The following is a 19,565-nucleotide window of genomic DNA, read 5'->3' as shown; positions in this document are numbered from 1 at the left end:
GCACCAATGGACAAGCCAGGTGGTCATGCAAAAAGTATGAGAGGACTTTGATTATATCAAGCTTTCTGTAAAGCTGTGGTTACTCAGATACTTTGTACTATTGTCAGGAAGAGACACGTCTATAGTGGCATAATTTTAGATGTTCAAGGAGAAATGAATAAGTAACTTATTTTTCATCCTTAAAGGGAAAGATTTCCTGTCCCATGCTACAAGGGTGAACCTCAAGCCCGTCAGGCTAAGGGAAATAAACCAGTCACAAAATCACATGTATTGTGTGATTCCACTTGTGTGAAGTACCTAGAATGATCAAAGTCAGAACCAGCAAGTAGCATGGAGGTTGTCAGGGGCTGGGAGCAGGGGGATGGGGAGTTTTAATGGATAATAGACTCATTTTTGTGACACTAGAACATTCCGGAGACTAGTCACACAGCAGTGTGACTCTGTAGAACTCTATACTTGAAATGGTTAAGATTGTTTCTTAAACCTTACCGAATAATATATTTTGAGTATGTGCAATTTCCTCCCTATCAATTAAATCTCAATAAAGCTGTTTTATTGCAAAGAGATTCACAAAGAGGACGATGGAATAGAGTTCCTGGAAACAGATTTACCAACATGGGACAGCTTGGCCTATGACCCACGTGGCATTGAAATGTGGAAAAAGAATAGCACTTTGTTTTGTTTTGTTTTGTTTTGTGGCAGGGTCTCCCTTTGTAGTTCAGGCTGGCCCTGAGCTCACTATGTAGTCCAGGCTGGCCTCGAACTCTCGGTGATCCTCCTGCTTCAGCCTCCTGAGTGCTGGGATTACAGGCGTGCACCTCAAGGCCCAGCCAGGAATAGAACTTTTAAACAGCTAGGCCAAGTGATTATCCATAGGAAAAGATAAATTTAGCCCCATAGCTTAAACCACACAGAATAAAATAAGCTCCCTGATGATACTTTTAGAAGGAAATATATAAGACCATCTCTACAACATCTGGGTAAGGACGGTCTTCTTCAGACACACATGCCCACACACACACACACACACACACACATGCCCACATGGAAAAATGGTATCCAGAACATCATGATATTTTACCAATGACTAGAAAGAAAACATTTACTAGAAAACTGGGTAGAAGTGTATGAGCTTGTGAGTCCTAGAGATAAAATCTGTATCACATAACAGAGGTTGAGCAGGAATACCCTGTTTCCCTAATTTATATGATGTACGCTCTAATGACCCGGGGAGCCCCAAAATCCTGCTGTCTGTGCCCCATCCCAGGCAGTGTCATTTTATTTGCCTGTGCAGACTTTTTCAACCTGTGTGCTGTCAACGTGTCAGGCTGTAAAGGTCTACGTATTGGAGGATGTTTAGCTGCCTTCTGATTCCTGTCCACTAGATGTCCCTCATAAATGATTCCCAAGTTGTCTCACCATTTACAAGGTATGAAAAAAAGCCCCTGGTGTATTTCTAGTGCTAATTTCATCTTTAAGAAGCTGTGGAGCAGGGAGTAAGCTCCTCTCCGAGACTTTATTTTGACTTTGACAGTGAAATCAGTCATTGGATTCTTGGAACAACTGAGAATACTGAGATAGAAGACCGTGGGCTTTAGTCTTAGACCATATATAGTATCAGGGAAATAGATTTCAAAATTAACTGAGACCAGAGAGGGTTCTTTTCGTGGCCCAGGACACTGCAAGGGTCTTTGCAACCAGGGTGATAGAACACCCTCAAAATGGAGCTGTGCCGCCCTCATCAGTGAGAGCCATGGGGAAGAGTGCGGGTGGAGTCAGAAGCAGTCAAGGGGATGCTAGTGGCTGTGCAGGAAAGCTGAAGTGGGCAAGGCTGTGGAAAGAGATGGAAAGGGCCACAGAGCCAAGGATGAACCTGAGCGCTTAGCAGAGCCCGTGGGACAGAAGTTGGAAGGCCGTAAGCTGCTCTGTGCAAAAGCTGCTAAGGACAACTCAGAATGATATTTTCGGTTAGTTCGGAACAAATGACAAGACTGCATTGGGCCTGTTACTAGAGTCCTACAGCACTACAGGAAGAGACTACAAACAGAGAGACCAGAGGGAGAGAGAATGCTCATTGGAAATGTGTGAAACAAACCTGCTGAAGAGGGAATGAGCTGGGACAGCAGCAGCACACAAATATCATCAAGGAAGCTTTAGCGGTGCCAGTGCAGCATGTAGCCCCAGAACTTGGGAGGCTGAGGCAGGGTGACTGAGAGTTTTGGGCCAGTCCGAGCTCCATGCTGACATGAAGGCCAGTAGCAAGAGCCTGTGTGAAAAAATAGAGGAGAGGAGAAGAGAGTGGCGGGAGGGGGCAGGATGAGAAGGGGGAGGGGAGGGGAGGGGAAGACAAGGCTACCGCAGAAGGCCCACCCTCATTACACTCTTAGGGGTGGGGCTGGAAAGTTCCACTTAATTGTCCACTTCCCTGGATGAAGAGACTCCTGGACTGGTGATTGGATCACGGGGGCCCCACACCATGCACAGATGACTCCACGGATGTTCACAGCTACACGTGCTGTTAGGAAGTCGGCCCAGTGGGCAGCGGGTCCCTGGGAGCGTCCCTTTGGAGGGGACATCTCTCACTGGTGCTCTTCCCTGTGCTCTGCTTCCTGGCCACCATGAAGTGAGCAGCTTGGTTCTCCCACACCTTCGGCCCTGATGTCTCCATCTTAGAGACAGTAGATCCTGGACTGAAACCTCTGAAACCGTGAGCCAAATTAGACCTCTCCTCCTCTGAGTTGTGGACGTGGGTATTATGTTTTGGAAAGCGGACCCAACCTCGTCCGAAAGTCAATAGAAAACAGTGGAAGTTTTTCCTCTAAGATCCAGGATTAGGCAGGGAGGCCCATTCTCGCCACATGATTTCTACAAGTGGAATCCTTGCCAGCCAGAGCAGCATGCATTGGGATAGTGCCTTTGAATTGGCTCCCACAGTTTCATACTGGAGACTGTACACAGTGGTACTGAGCACACAAAGTGATCAGGAGGAGACAGAAGGGACAGCACGAGTGTGCCTTTTCCAAGATAACCTCGAAGCATGGCTTACACGCTGTGTGGTTACAAGGGAGGGTTACATGCTCAGTTAGGATCTCCATACAAATCAAACCCTGGCCCTCAGACAAGGCTGGCTTAGCCGCAACTGTTCTGGGGTGGAAAAGGGCTATTCAAAGGCCATACCCCTTGAGGATGCAAAGGAAATTTTAAGCTAGTCCAGAATTACCCAATCAGTACTGATATAGATGCCAACAAGTATGCAAACATTAACAAACTCTCAGTTTCCAAATTTGGAGGAAAAACCTTAATGACATCATGCATTGACAGAGTATCAAAGCTCTTCTAAATGAATGATATTAGAAAAATTAAAGCTTCTAAAATTGTACATTGCCGGATTACTCATAGAAGTAAAAAATGCATGGATGACACATTCTGGTTTCTCTTCAGATTCATTACAGGACCTACATTCTTTGAAAACTAACATTCTTTTGGAACAAACTAAGGAAATACCATCTTGGAACAACAAGTGAACATTGTCACTCTGCCGTGACTAGGTCTGGTAGAAACTACTACCCCAGGTATCGGAACTTGGAGAGGCCCTGAACTGGAAGCAGCTGTGAATGAAGTTTGGCTGGTGCTCTCTCTCCTTCCTCTAGCAGCCTCTACATGCTGAGGTGCGAAAGCACCCAGGTTGGTCCTGTGAACCTGGGCCAACAAGGCCAGGACTTTATCCTACTGGTTTCAGCATGGGCTCTGGGTCCCACAGGAACTCATATTGCACAGGATCACTGTTGGCCACCTGCTGGTACTCCAGGCACTTTTGCTGCACAACGTCTTGGGTGAGGAGCTCCCTGGGCTCCCCATAAAGAACATGCTGCTGCCCAGCATACAGCTCTGTCAGATCCAGTGCTCCCCAGACCAGACCTCTTCTTCAGTGGCACGCTTGCCTTCAGGATGATCACACCCAGGACAGGTAGCCAGAGGCCAGACTTGCAGGCACACACACGAAAACTGCATATGGATGTTCACAGCAGCTCTCTGGGTAAAGACCAAATCATGGGAGAAAACCAGTTGTCCTTATCTGTGGGAGTGGATAAAAGATCATTAGTCAGAAGCTTATGGTGCATATCTGTAATCCCTGCTACACAGTAGGATGGATGGCAACTTCAAGGCCCGACAGGGTAACTTAGGGAGTCCCTGTGTCAAAATGAAAAACTAAATAAACGGGGCCAGGTAGCAACTCGCTGGCAGAGTGTCACTGGGTTTGTTCCCCAGTACCACTAAGACAAAACAGAAAAGCTCTGTTTTCTATAAGACATACCAAGCCGTAAGCGAAAACAACACAAAGGTGGTACAGGCAACAATCTGAGTTCATCTCCAGGTCATTATGCTGAGTGACACAAAGCAAATCATAAAAATCAATATATATCTCTTAAGTGTGTAATATTCTCTAATGGACAAAATTAAGTATTTGTATGTTTTCCACAGCCTTCGCATTTCAATTTTGATGCATCTGAAACATTAGCTTGTTTTTTGGGGTATTTGCATGTTTTCATAATTTAGATTGACTTATGAGTTATACAACTTCTACTTCTGATGAAGATCGGCTGGAAGCACCGGGCCGCCTGAGGACACTAACTATCATACATGTGCACTGGCAGCCATTCTGTGCTAACGGACAGCAAAGAGTCTACGCCGCTCTCTTCTCGAAGTTCTACTTCGAAACTCATGATCTCTGCATTTGATGTTGAAGGAGAGCAAAGCATGGAAGGTGCTACAGTGAGTATCAAGAATGTGGCCTGGAATGAGTGCTATTATTTGAGTCATGCACAAATGGCAAGGCCTAGTCATGTGGTTATTTCTAACTACAAGAACACTTTTATCTCTCCCTAGGCCCAGGAAGGAGAAAAAGCCCAGATACGGAGGAGCACTTGCGGCCTCCCTTGCACTTTACAGAGTAGGTCTCCAATAGACAAACTGGTAGAACTTTTTCTAATACCCCTTTCAGTTCAAGGCTCAGTTTCCAAGGTCAAATTCTGTGAAATTTTCCAAACATTTTCCACATCCTGTCATGTTGTGTTTCTCTTTTTGGGGGATTATTGCCACACACGGGCTAACAGCGAGTGTTTTAAATGATCCCATACAGTGAGACTGAGCACTGAAATCCCCCTACCCATTTTTGGGTTGGGCATTGAACCCAGGACCATGACACAGAGCTACCTGCATAAACATCTATTGTGAATTTGTTATTTTTATTATTTCCAGATTTGGTCTGTCTCAGTTGTTATGTGGCCCTGGGGTGACTTTAGATTCTCTTCCCTCAGCCTATGTGATTCCTGGGATTACAGGCATGCATCACCATGTCTGCCTGATATTTTTCTTTCTTATGATAGTTTGCATCAAATCATACCTGTTTTAGTAGGTTTTTGTCACTGTGACCAAATTCTTGAGAAAGTAAACTTGAAGGAAGAAATTTGTCTTTTGGTTCATGGTTTCAGAGATTTCAGTCCACGGTCAGCTGGGTCCACTGATTTTGGGCCAGAGCAATCCCCACAATCCCATCACCAGGCCTTTGAGGTACATTTTCAATACAAAATATGACAATACCTTTCCACACATAGCTATGCCATAATTTCTAACACCTTAAGAGGGTGACAATTTTCTACTTCCTATTGACTCATGGTCAAAGTCTAAATTTCTACTATCTTCAGGATGAGGGAACACACCTGACAGTGTGCTACACCCATAGAAAAGAGGAAAAAGTAAAACAGGATTTTTTTCCCTGGGTTGTAAGTCAGAAAAGACACAGTGTTGAATTACTTCTGTCTTTGCTGAACAAAGATGCCATGTCTGGCAATAAAACAGGTTTCATTCTCTGAAGAAGTCTGGGAAGGTCACGAAAACATCCACATGAGATGCGTCACCTGGTGAGTTCCGTGTGCTTTACCATACCTCTTTTCCATGGATGGAGGCTTCATAAGTTACCACAGATTCTTCTAACTCACATTTTGTCATTCTTTAAACCCCTGCCAAAATAACTGCCCTGAGCTTATTGTTTGCCAAATTGCAATGAGGGGAACTTATTACACTTCTCTTTGAAAGAAATGAGTGCTGCCTCTCCATGCCCTTGGCATATTACACCCACCTCAGGAGATTTTAGGTCACCGATCTCAGGAGACATCCTTCTTTTCAGAAACTCCTTGGAGCTCACATGTATAGAATACTCAGTTTACTAACTGGGTTTGATTGCACGGGTAAGCTCAATCGTAGATCTGTGTGATCAGTAACCAGTTCCCAGTATATCATCTGATGAAAGCTCCACTGCAAATGTCACTGTGACTTCCGTGCACTCTCTCCAACTTCAGTATTAGACCTCCCAATGGATGACACAGCAAAAGAGACTCTCCTCAGCAGCTTCCTGGAAAACTACTTTTCGAATGTGGAAGAGACACCCAACAGGGTGGTCATGCCAGAATTTCACTGTCAAATTTATCTTCTAACTGGAATGTGATTTGCCCTCAGAGGAGCACCAGTGTGAAGAAACCAACAAGGAGTGGGAGTGCACTCTGGAAGGGGGAGGACAGGAGATTCCGCACTGTTTCTCCCCATGAGAACAGCATACAACCCTTACAGGAGGGTGTGCTGAAGGCCAGCAAGTCTGATTCCAGTATGAACAAGAGGGCACACTGTAGACAACCAAGAGAAACATGCCATAAGGCAAGGAGTTGGCAAAATATCAGCACGGAGACCCAGGTGGTTCTCAAGAAATCTTGGGAGAAGGGGAAGCAGCACTCTACCAAAGGAATCCCACAGATAAACAAACCTAAAGTTGTGTTTGAATCTGATTTCACCTTCCTGTCTTAATCCTGCTTTAAGTTCATTGGTCACAGCATGTTTCCTTTTACATCCTGAGAGTCATGAAAGGATTCTGACAATAGAAATCAGCCCAGGGACAGAGGTGTAATCCAGGTGAAAGAGGCAATTCTAGATGAACTCAATAAAGAGGTCTCACCCCAGTGTGGATGACCAGATACGTGAAAGAGGACACGATCACACGCGCTCAGACCAGAGTGTCAATTGGCTTGGATAATTCCCATCTTCTAGGACCATGTACAGTGTGTAAAGTATATGAAGAAGATGGCAAAATGCCTGGCGTATTTCAAGTTTTTGCTGAACAGCAGTTATTGCTTTGATTATGTAGAATTCAAATCTACTTTTGGGATAGGGATTTGGCTCAATGATGCTGCCACCTGCTTCACAAGCACAAGGTCCTGAGCTCAATCCCTGGTACCAAAAACTATCTACTTTTATCTGTGTATGATGTAAATACAGGCTTTCTCAGAAAACAAAATGCCATGGGGCCGGGACTATCCAATCAGACAAAAATTATCATCAGCAAGTAAAACAATAATGTTGCGCCCTCAACGTTCAGAATTTAATTTAGGTTTAAGGCTGCCTTCTTCAGTAGTATGATTGAAATCTTGTGGAAATTCAAACTCCTGTCCCTGCTCGAAGTTGTCCTACAATCCAAATCCTGCTTTTATTCATGCCACACCTCTCCACCAAATGTTTGCCCTTACTTATGGCTTGTCAAATTACAAGCGAGATAAGCAACATACAATTCCCTTTTAAGGGGGACCTGGGGTGCACGCTTGTCATCCCTGCACCCTGGGAGGCAGCAGTGGGAGGATAAGTTCTAGCACACCCTGGGCGATGTAACAATTTGGCCAGGTCTTGACTCAAAAATAACAAATAAAAAGGGCTGAGGATGTAGCATAGTGCGAAGGCCCTGGGTTCAGCACACAGTACCTCCTCCCAAAATGTTGCCCTGAAAGAAGTGAGCATTGTCTCTTCTGGGTGAAGGCAATGCATCCCCACCCACATTTGATTTTCAGTAACTAGTCAAAGGAGCATCATCCTTATTCCTCAAAAAACACTTGAATAAAACATGCCGTTTGTGTAGTGATCAACTGTATTGAAGAAGAGAGGAGAATGTCTACCATTTCTGGCACAGGTGAGAAGCCTCTCAGAATTACCCAGGATCAACAGAGAACACTGATAGACAATTTTCACTACAGGCTTCCGGGATTCAAATCTGAGAAATACATTTTGAGAGGCTAGTCCCTGCTCGCCATTCCTTCATCCTCCTCTGACACACAGTCCAGCTTAAACTAACGCTGAGTTCCTTTAAAGAATTTGGTTTTCAGATGTTCCAAGCAATGCTTGTGAGAAAACACTTACACAGAAACGGATGTGGACTTGCCCCCTCCTCCTCCGTGCACGTACCTTCTTTCTACTTGTCCTTGGATATTAGAAGGCCTATTTTCCTGTCTCCAAGGCTACTGCTCCTACGTTAAAACTCTACAGGTGGCTTCTCAGTTCCCCTGACCCCAGGATCCCCAGTAGTAGTGCGCTGCTTTCCCAGAGCAGGTACACGATTCAGGGTTGGAGAAGACGGAACCAGTATCCGCATTATGCAATTCATTCAGCTTTATTTCTCCTAAACTCGGTAAAGCAGATGAACAAAGCCATTTATAAGTCATTTAATTTTACAGAACAAGACACTAAAAGGAATAAGAAAAGGGAGCGACTTTTATAATTTCTACTTCTTTCAGCTGATGCCAGGTGCATTAAGACTGAGATCTTTCATATTTCCAAAAAAAGTCTATGTAAATTCAATGTGTTGTTATATTCCACATGACCATATAAAATGATGCTTTGAGATTTCATTTTATCATATAGACATGATCATACTAGTTAATCTCATAAATGGAATGATGTGTGAATATTATTATTTGGATATTCAAGATATTGAAACTAAGCCTCTTTTAAATGAAGTAACATTTGTTGAAAAATACAACCTTCAAAAATAAAACACTAAATTGTCAGGTTACACATTGAAAACTAACATGTGAATGATATATTCTGTTTTCCTGTCAGACCCATCCCACCACAGGTACCTATATTCTTTCAATACTAGCATTCTCCTGGAACAAACTATCTACTCTTGGAACAATAAGTGAACAATCCACCTGTCACTTGACTAGGTGTGGGAGAAACTACTGCCCCACGCTCAGTAACTTGCAGTGGACCTGGAACCGGAAGCAGCGCTCAGGGAGATACTGGCTAGTGCTCTCTCCACATTCTCTAGCAGAGCCTCTGCATGCTGAGATGGGAAATGACACGGGTCAGTCCCCAGAATCTTGGCCAAAAACTCCAGCACTTTCATCTTGCTGGTTTCAGCACAGGCTCTTGGGCCCCACAGGAATTCATACTGCAGAGGATCACTGTTGGCCACCGGCCGGTATTCCCATACTTTTCCTTCACAAATTCTTTGGTGATGACCTCCCTGGGCTCCCCAAACAGGAGGTGATCCTTCCCAGAATACATCCCTGCCAGATTCAGTGCTTTCCAGACCTCCTCTTCAGTGGCACGGTTGCCCTTCATGAAGATCACACCCAGGACAAGTATCAAGAGGCCAGTCTTGGGCATGCTCTCTCCATCACTCCGCATCCCATCGTAGGTGAGGCCCAGCTTGATGAAGACACCATAGCAGTGGTTGATGGGATCCACTTCCTTCACATCTAAGCCAAAGACCGTCTCTATGCTCTCACAGGCTCGCAGTAGGATCTGGGGGAAGTACGCCTCATCCTCCTGCATGATAACCTTCAACATATCTGCCTTCCTTATTGGCTCTTTCATTTGATACTTGAGCAGCATGAAACCCACTAAGAAGGACACTTTCTCATCCAGAGCATCACGGGGCACATTCCCAGGGGCTGCCGCAGCCTGTCTGGTACTTGAGATCTGCTCATTACCTTGGCTACTAACACCCTCCTCAGAATTGCTCAGAGAGAAACAGGAATACTGAAGGCCCTCAGAAGTATTGCGTGACTCAGCCACAGGTGCCTCCTCCAGAGTGCCAGGAACAAGAGGATGGCATGAGGAGGAAAATTTCTCTTCCTCAGCCCGGCAGACCTGGGCTGTCTCTAGGCCTGGGGTCTCACTGCATACCTGAAGGTCTTCATCCTCTAGGCATGCTAGATTTTCCTGACACTGAGACATAATGGCGTGAGTGAACGGCTGGAGGAAGGAAAGTTGACAGAGTGGGCAATGAAGAATCGCTACCTAAGGGAGAAAGGAAGAAAGGGAGGATGTCAGTGTCCTCAGCATTAATGCTCAACTATAGTGGCTCTGATGGAAGCTTCTACCAAACACTTTACCTGAGAAGAGTGCTATAAGGCCTCTCTAGACTCTTGTGCTCCTGGTTTCTATGTCCCCAAAAAACCTGAAGGAGCAAGTAACAATCCTCCAGAGGGCACTGCCAGAGATCTGACTGGAGAATTCTCTGGAATCATAGGAGACAGCAACGTTGGGCTCTGTATCACTGTCCACTTCATTGCTGAGGAAGGTGGTAGATTATGTAGGAGATATCATTTGTATCCAGGCAGGAGCGATGACTACTTAATGAGTGTATTTTTACCCCCTCTGACAATTGCAGTGGCCTCCCCAAGACATCAGATGATTTGGTGAGGTGTCGCCTGTAACTCAAACCCTTCCCTTTTCACTTGCATGTCTAAACATAAGGCTAGGATTGATTCTTTGGGAATCCAACTCTTTGTAGTAGGTGATCATTTATATTTCTTGCCTTAGCTTCCCGTGGGTCTTGAGGCCTAACCACTCTCAAGCAAGTCCATATCCTCTATCTACAAAAGCAGCTCTCTGTCTTACTTGCCTGTGAATAAATCAAGGAATGACACTGTGTATCCACTGGCACTTCCCTGGAGTAATTCAAGGGCTAGATGGGAGAGAACACTGTGTTCTGGGGAGGGCCATGCACTTGCTTCAAGGCCCTAATCAGAAGCACTGACAGCATCTACACACTGCCGTCTGCTAATGTGATATGACACTGGCATTTGGATCAAGAACAACTCTCGGGGACTTGGGCAGGGGCTGAAGGGTTAAACTGCATGACAAAAGCAGGCTTGCTCTGTGAGAAGGGAATAGCTAAAGACAAGAATTTTAGATTAGTGAGGCGTGTTGTATCTAGCTGTTGTCATTCTCCTTTCCCCAAGAAAGCTGCCTATCCTTGAGACAGATCCTTGACCCAACTGCTGTATTTCTGGCTTTTTTCTCTTGCACTGATATTCTGAATAAAAGCCAGAGAGTTCTCAGCTTCACTGCTGCTCCTAGGAGTCTCCCTAATACTGGGTGCTTATGGTTGAGAGAGCCCCTCTGACCTCCTCAGTGACTGGACTAAGTCTCATCTCTGAGCAATCCTTCTTCATCGTTCGTGGCACCACAATCCCACACTGTGACAAACAATCCTGACCAAAAACTCCCCAGAAGTACCACTGTGGGCCACTGTTCAGCTGAAAGCTGCCTATGGCTCCCTGGCTTGATAAAGTTGTCACGGTACTTTGGTAACCCTATGCCTGTGGTGGAGTCTTCCCAGGCCTTACTGCATGTCTCCATGTGCATCCTCCACATTTCCTGGGCACCATACACACTGGAGGCTCAACATGCAACATTCACACCTACACCACCACCTCCCTAAAACACCAGTGCATGAAGTGAGCTGGTGAGACTGGGCCACCATGTCCGGATCCTCTAATGGAATGAACAGGAGATTGCAGCCAGTATGTCTATTCTCACTTACACTGTGGAGGGTGGTCATTACTTGGCCCTGTCAAGGTCGACACAACTCTTTACAGTGTGGGATGCTCCTTCTGTCCTCTGAACTGACATTGCTGACTTTGACTAAGTACCTATGTCACTATGACCATTCAGGAAGAGTCAGCAACATCACATGTGACCATGTTTGTCTCCATTTTCCCAAGTGCTGTGGCAAGCCTGAATTCTGTTGGATCAGTGTGTTCTGAGATGTGTGTTGTCATCCTGACTCTGGGGCTTTCCCTTGAGTAATGCAACTTTTTGGGACATACAGCAATGCTTCAGTTCAAGAATACTTCCGTTTGCAAGCAATTTGGTTCTCAAACAAAAGCGTTCAGCAAAACTTTGCTTCCGTTCACAGAGTCCACATCAGGCGACAAACATGACCACAACCATCTTCCCCACACAAACACAAATAGAGCCATCTCCCCCAAATCAGGAAAGAAATCCATGTGTAAACCAAGGTACCACTGTAATATCACTTCTTCAGACCCAAACCTTCACAAGTCTACATTTACCTTACATGAAATACAGAGATATGATAGACTGACTGGTTTACCATGCTTCCAGCAGCTCAAATCATGATGAAGCAAGGAATGATCAGACGCCATCTTCTGAAATGCTGCTTCCTCGGGCACTCAGTCAGTGTTTAATCCTTCCCTACCGAGCTACGGTCCCCAGTTCTGATAACTATCATCGCTTCTGCTAGAAACTGGCCTCACATCCATGAGACAACTGGGAAGGAAGGGATAAGACATCTCATACATCTACCAAACCTGGCTTACCAGTGCTCTCACCAAAGGGAAGACCTCTGCATAAGGGTAGGTAGCCTCCTCACACCTCTTCAGGGTCCTCACTCTGATCTTGGTAGGCTTTCTGACTCATTCTCCAGCTTATCTAGAGGGCCCTCCAAGGGATGGATGTGATGTGGGCCCTACACAGCAAAATACTTCCCTCGCTGGAAGCCCAGGAAGGAAAAGAACGAATACCTCTTCAGGTGATGCCTGCCTGAGACCTCCTGAACTGAGCGCAGAAATGGAGTTGGTTGGGCCCCTATTGTGTTTAGGGGGATGATAGCGTCGGTCCTTGACCTCGCCTTGCTCGCCAGACACTTACTCCTATGTTAACCAGAGACTGCCTTTGATACCAAGACCCTCACTTCCCTGAGAGGCGTGAAAATCAAATGAGAGCATAGAAATTCGGACCATTCCTGCCAGGAGGATCTAATGGATTAATGCAGCCAGAGTGAAGTTTTGAGGGTCCCAAATGTACTAGAATAAACATCTTCCCAGTAGTCACTTAATGTCTACACATTGGCTCCTGCTCCTGTGTGAATCTCTCTCTGTTGGCCTGCTATCCCTTCCTTATGCTAAAGACTCACCTCCTAAAGAACAACTAGGAGGAACTGATGGAATATTACATATGTGTGGCTTTGCTGGGAGCCCTGCCCTCTAGATCACTATGGCCAGGCCTAACTCGCCTTCTCCCATGGATGAGGCAGGGCCCTGAGGGAGGAGAACAGGACACAGGAGGACAGAGGGCGTGGGGGAGCAAAGCCTGGTGGAGAAGAGCACTGGCTTCCTCCCTGCCCATTGGCCAGCCAACCATCAAGCATGACATCCTGCAGACCTTAGCTACTCCCCTGGCTCCACTTACACACCAGCCCCCTTTTCCTCCCCCTGCGCTTCCCTTATCTCCACCACTATAAGTAAATGCTCTGCTGTTGCCTGGTGGTCTTTTTCTCCCATCAGGAGTTAATGCCCCACCTGGCCCCATCCTATATCTCTTTGTCTTTTCTTAATCTCCCACTGTCATTTCTCACTCTGTGGAACCTTTAGCCATGGCAAGGCTTGACATCCCATGATGGACAACATGGATGCACATGGTGGGGCCACCTGTGTTCTGAGCTGACTGGCTGTATCACAACTAAATTCGAGTTCTTACCTTAAATTCTGCCAGAACCTGGGAATTCTCTGTCCGATGATCTGGTCACGCACTCTCACACTGAAGCCCTCACTCCTCTAAAAGAAAACAGAAAGGACACCATGAAGTTATCTGACCTGTTTGTTCCTATCCCACGTTCTTTCCAGAGTGGACCAAAGAGTTTGTGTAGAGGCTCAGGTTGATCCTTTATTTCAGAGTATGTGGTTCAGATGATCTTCTGTCAGAGTGACTGAGTCCTCACAGGGCCTGGGATTTATCCACCTGACCTGAGTTTGCCCTCCCACCATAAAATCTCCTTCCCACTAAAAGCCACGTTGTAGTGATCGAGTTTCTCTTCCAGATATCTCTGCTGAAAACTACCCAGAGTTCCACGTGAACTGTGAGACCACATATGTGCACGTGGGGTCTTTTTCCTTCAGACACATCTTGCTGAAACCTCTGGAAACCCAGCATTACTTCTGTGAACCTGACAAAATCCAGTTGTATGCTTTGAACAAAACCTACATTTCCCTGAGAGGTCAGAAGGAAATGAGACATCTCCTCAGGCTGTCATCTGTCCTGTTGGTCTCCCAGGACCTTGCTGACAGCAAGGGAAGAGCTTTTTGGATCCTCCTCTGCCTGCTACTTGTTATTCTCGCAACCTTCACATGCACTCTGAATGTGCCGCCTGTTATCTATTATCAGTCAAGACTCCAACTTTCTCACATAGCCCAGAAGGGATTTTTGAGACACCTCAGGCACGGGACATCCAGAACAGACCACAGGTCCTGGATACTGTGCTGCACTCTCTGCTTTGGGGTGGGGGATAACCTTAAGAATTCACTCAAGGTCCCCACCTGGGGTCCTTTCAGGCCTCAGAAACTGGATTTCTTTCTCTGAAGACACGATGCTGCCTACGTATGACTAAGGCCTCACCACCTTTAGATTCTTTAGGGAGATGTCTGTGGGGAACTCTTTCCTCCACTGGTGCCCAGAGACTGGGGACTGACAGGAGGGCTGAAGCTCAGTCCTTTGGTCACAATTCTGCAATGATAGCTTAGTTACTCAAAGAGGTTTGGTTTTGTTGTTTTCTGTTTTCTGTACTGGCCACTGAGCCCAGGGTCTTTGCATTGAGATTCATCTCCAGTGCTTTTCAATTTTTTAAAAAAATTTTGTGACAAGGACTTGTTAAGAGGCTAAGACCATCTCTCTGGGCTGGCAATGGCCATCCTCTTGCTACAGCCTCCCAGATTGTTGGAGTCACAGCCTTGCGACATAACACAGGGTTTTTTCCTGCCCTGCAGTACTGAGGATTGAACCCCAGCAGGCCCTGTGCACTTATGGGCATTGTTAGTTTAAAGCCCCCCAGCAGCCTTACTTCTACTCTATGTTTAAGGCCTGCTCACTGCTTCATTCCATCCCTCATTCCACTTCCCAGCCCAAGCTCTATCCCTTACCCCAGGGATAAAAGCTTCTGCCTTGCCTCTTGGGGCCTGGTGGAAGTCTACTTCAGACTCCCAAAATGTGACTCTACTTATGCTACTAATTCTGCCTTGATCAGTAGTCTCTGGTTCTTAAGTCTACCTAATATTTGGTGCTGAAACCTGGGAGGCCTTTGTGAGGGGACCAGTCAGTCCACAAGGCCACCCTTGCTCCTGTCATCCTTCCACACAACACCGGCCATCTTCTCTGATCCAGGAAGTAAACTCCTAGGAATCCAGTGAGTCTCTGGATCTCCTCCAAAGGTCCTTGCCCCTTCCTTCCATCCATCTGTCCATAAGTCCTGTTACTCGATCTTGGTCCTCCCAGGCCTGGGGCGCTGTCCTCTTCCCCTGGTCCCTCAGGAGATGCAGGACACTGGTCTCCTGCTGGTGGCCACCATTTCCCTGAGATTATTCAAGGACACTTCTGTCTCTATGGTTTTTCTTCCTTTGACCTGGAGACCCTATCCACTCTACTCTAGGCAACTCCGACTCAGCCCTCTGACTACCCGAAGACTCACCTTTGTTTTAGCTTTTTAAAAATCAAAAAACCCTCTACCTGGGAGGGGGAACTATCAAACCAAAACAATTTATGACACCTTTGAATCCCAAATACTTCAACATTTAAATACCTTTATTCACCACAAGGTCAAGTGCTCAGAAGTGCCTATACAGACATGTTGCCACCTTCTCAGTCATCCTTCACTTTGGTAATCCTCTACTACATTCCAACTTCTCCTTTGTGATCAATCTACATTTGACTCTAATTCTCTCCTCGCACTTGAATTTGATCTCTCCAACCATCCACCTCCACCCCCACATGTCCCTCAAACTTCGGCCCCTTCTTCTTCATCCTCACCTTTTCCCTCCCTCCCTTTCTTCCAGTCTTCCCAACTCTACCATCAGACGTTTCTTCTCATTCTACCTCTTCTCCCTTTCTACCACCCTTTTGCCCACCCACTGCCCACTTTCGTGCACACCGACTCTCTCTTAAACCACAGCCTCTGCCAGCCTCTGCCCTCATTCTCTGTGAGGTGGCAGAGTAGAACACATTGTGCACATCCATGATCCCCTTTTCCCTCCATCCTCTCCCAAACTGAAAAACACTTAGGATCCAAGGAATTCTAACTTCTCATCCACTCCTATAGGCTCAATTGGCAAGATGTTAATTTTATCCTCATTTCTACCACCACCCCTGAAAGAAGGACAGGCATCTGAGCCTCTGCATGGCTTTCTCAGACTCTCTCCACGTGTGAGGCCCTAACCCAATGTAGCTGACATTCCTGACAAAGACCCTAAATGGAATTATCAGGCTGACTCCCCTAACTTAAACAATATGTCCCTTTTCATCTCCCATTTGATAGAGGTAAAGAAAAACATGCCATCTAAAGCAGTAAATTATGATAAAAGTCAAGAAATGACTCAAAAACTAGATGAAAATCCAGCAGCCTTTATGAACAGATTCACAGAAGCCATTCTAAAACGGACCACTCTAGAACAGGTCCCAGCTCAGGGAAGGAAGCTCCCCCACTGCCATCCCAGGCTCCTAGGGCCAAGAAGGTGAGCCAGTCCCAGCACCCTGAAGGAAGCTCCCGGCCTCCATCTCAGGCTGCTAGGGCCAAGAAGGTGAGCCTGTCCCAGCACCCTGAAGGAAGCGCCCGGCCTCCATCCCAGGCTCCTAGGGCAGTGAAGCTCAGCCGGTCCCAGCACCCGTAAGGAAGCTCCATACCTCCATCCCAGGCTCCTAGGGCCGAGAAGGTGAGCCAGTCCCAGCACCTGGAGGGAAGCTCCCCACCTCCATCCCAGGCTTCTAGGGCAGTGACGCTCAGCCAGTTGCAGCACTTGGAAGGAAGCTCCCCACCTCCATCCCAGGCTCCGAGGGCCAAGGTGAGCCACTCCCAGCACCCGGAAGGAAGCTCCCCACCTCCATCCCAGGCTCCTAGGGCAGTGAAGCTCAGCCAGTCCCAGCACCCAGAAGGAAGGTTCCCAACTCCATCAAAAGCTCCCAGGGCAGAGAAGCTCAGTGGGTTCCAGCACCCGGAAGAATGCTTCCCCGCTGCCATCCCAGGCTCCTGGGGCCAAAAAGGTGAGCTGGTCCAAGCACCTGGAAGGAAGCTCTCCGCCTCCATCCCAGGCTCCTAGGGCCAAGATGGTGTGCTGGTCTCACCACCTGGAAGGAAGCTCCCTCCGCTGCCATCCCAAGCTCCTAGGGCACAGAAGGTGAGCCGTGTGGGCGCCAGAAGCACCCCCACCCCACAATGAGAAGACACATAAGCCTCAAAAACAAACTTCCGGATCACCTACAGCAACCCCAAAGGGAAACGAGATGGAACACTCTGATACTCAACCACCTGGACTCTCTGAATTGGCAACAAAAGAGGATCTGGGAAAAATGATGTCAGAAATTATTACTCAGATAACAGCAAAGATTTTGCTCATGGTGCAAGACATGATTAATAAATCTAGAGAGGACACAGATAAAAAAATAGAGGATCAGAGGAACATGATGGAATCCCAACATAGGAAACAAATGGAATCCATAAAACACATACAAACAGATTTCCAAGAGATTAAAAACTCCATCGAAAGTCTGCACAGCAGAATGAACCAATGTGAGGATAGAATTGCACATATAGAAGATAAGATTGCAATTAGTGAGGAGGAAAAGAGAAATTGCTTAAAATTGTAAGGGAACATGAGAAATCAATCCAGCAGCTGCTAGACGATGCAAAGAAGAATAACATAAGACTGATTGGAGTCAATGAAGAAAGAGGAGAGAGTGCAGATGACATAAAAAAACTCTTCACAGAAGTGATGGCAGAAAACATCCCAAGGAGGGGAAAAGAACTTGACATAAAGATATCTGAGGCATATAGGACTCCAGCTAGCCTTAATCAAAAAAACCCTACACATAGGTATATAATAGTTAGGATTCCAGAAATCCAACAGAAGAATAATATTCTACAGGCAGTGAGAGAAAAGAAACAAATCACATACAAACGAAAGCCCATCAGAATCACAGCAGACTTCTCAATGCAAACCCTCAAGGCAAGAAGAGCTTGGAGTGATGTATTTCAAGCCCTAAAGGAAAACAGCCTCCAACCCAGATTGATGTACCCTGCAAAACTATCTTTCAAAATTGATGGAGAAATAAGATACTTTGATGATAAAGAGCACCCCAGGAACTTCATGAATACCAAACCGGCACTCCAAAAAATTTTAGAAAATACCCTAGGAAAAGACAATGAGGATCACAACCCCAGGAAACCCAGCAGAATGAATCCACTGGGCGTGACAAATTAAACGCAAAGGGGGAGAATCCAACCAAAAGAAAAAGTCATGACAAGGCTTTTAAAACTTTTGACTTCATCTCCCTAATGAGTGTATAATTCAATCTTGTTATTGTACTGATTAGTATTTTTCTGATTCTAGAGTTGCACACCTTTCCTCGTGCTGTACTGGCTATTTATCATCTTCTTCTGTCTACTTTTTAATTGGGTTGTCTATTAATGAGCTGGTCATAGGTTATATGCATTGGAAATATGGTCTGTTTAAGGACTACTTTTCATTTTAATGATGTCATTTAAAGTTCTAAATTTTGATGGAATCTCATTTATCAATTTTTTTCTTTTATACATCATGTTTTTTGTATCCTAGGTAGTTCTTGCCTACCCTAAATTCATAAACATTTTCCCTTATAATTTCTTCTTAAAGTTTTATACTTTTAGGCTTTCATATTTAGGTTCATAGATCCCTTCAAGTTGTTTTCATGTATGGAAATAAAGGGTTGAGGTTAACTTTTTATATACAGATACCAGGTGTTCTAGTGCCATTTGCTGAAAACACTATCTCTTCCTCGGCTCTTGAATTGAGTTTATATTCTATAAAATGCTAATGTTAAATAATCTTTCAAAAGTCAGTGGACCATATATATGTGGCTGTATTTCTAGATTCTCTGTTTTATTCCAATGATCTATATGTCTGTCCTTACACCAACACTGCCTTGATTACTGTAGCTTTAGAAGAAGTCTAAAATTAGGTACTAAACGTCTTCCAACACTGTTTTTTTTTCTTTCTTTTTACTTTTCTAGGTCCTTTGTACTTGTACATAACTTTTAAATTTCAATATCCAATTCTTCATTTATAGGAAGTATACATAGATCTGAATTTTTATATATACCTTGTCTTTTCTAATCCTGCTAAATTCAAATACAAGTTCTAGGGGCTCCTAGAGATTTCTTAGTATTTTCTCTGTAGATGATCATTTCATCTACATATAAAGATTTTACTTCTTCCTTGCCAATCCTATCCTAATTGTGTCATTTTATTGCCAGACTCTTTTGGTTGGGCCTAGGTTTCAAAGTTTAATGGACAGATAAAGAGTAAGCATATCTGCCCTTGTTCCCCACCTTAAGGAGAAAGCATTGTATCTTCTCCATTCATAGAAGGTGTTCTCGCTGGAAGTATGGAGTACATGTCTTTGATCTGTTGAGA

General features: G+C 45.5%; 1 protein-coding gene and 1 long non-coding RNA gene across 2 annotated transcripts; one reads left to right on the top strand and one right to left on the bottom strand.

The window, feature by feature from the left end:
• The first annotated feature begins 529 nt into the window (after nucleotides 1-529).
• Nucleotides 530-4,997, top strand: LOC147828123 (uncharacterized). The gene is made up of 2 exons (XR_015451238.1): nucleotides 530-4,773; nucleotides 4,888-4,997. It is a non-coding gene; the product is annotated as an uncharacterized LOC147828123 (long non-coding RNA).
• A 3,503-nt stretch (nucleotides 4,998-8,500) lies between these two features.
• Nucleotides 8,501-18,734, bottom strand: LOC147828122 (melanoma-associated antigen B16-like). Its single transcript, XM_087211099.1, is given in 3 exon segments — nucleotides 8,501-9,306; nucleotides 9,309-10,122; nucleotides 13,612-18,734. Coding segments are annotated over 2 exon segments (990 nt in total). The 5' UTR covers nucleotides 10,060-10,122; nucleotides 13,612-18,734; the 3' UTR covers nucleotides 8,501-9,067.
• Nucleotides 18,735-19,565: the final 831 nt, after the last annotated feature.

This window comes from Heterocephalus glaber, unplaced genomic scaffold (genome assembly GCF_053883595.1).
Source record: "Heterocephalus glaber isolate CG9 unplaced genomic scaffold, H.glaber_assembly_v1.0 deba00001282, whole genome shotgun sequence".
NCBI lineage: Eukaryota > Metazoa > Chordata > Mammalia > Rodentia > Bathyergidae > Heterocephalus > Heterocephalus glaber.
This window is presented reverse-complemented; position numbering and strand designations above follow the sequence as displayed.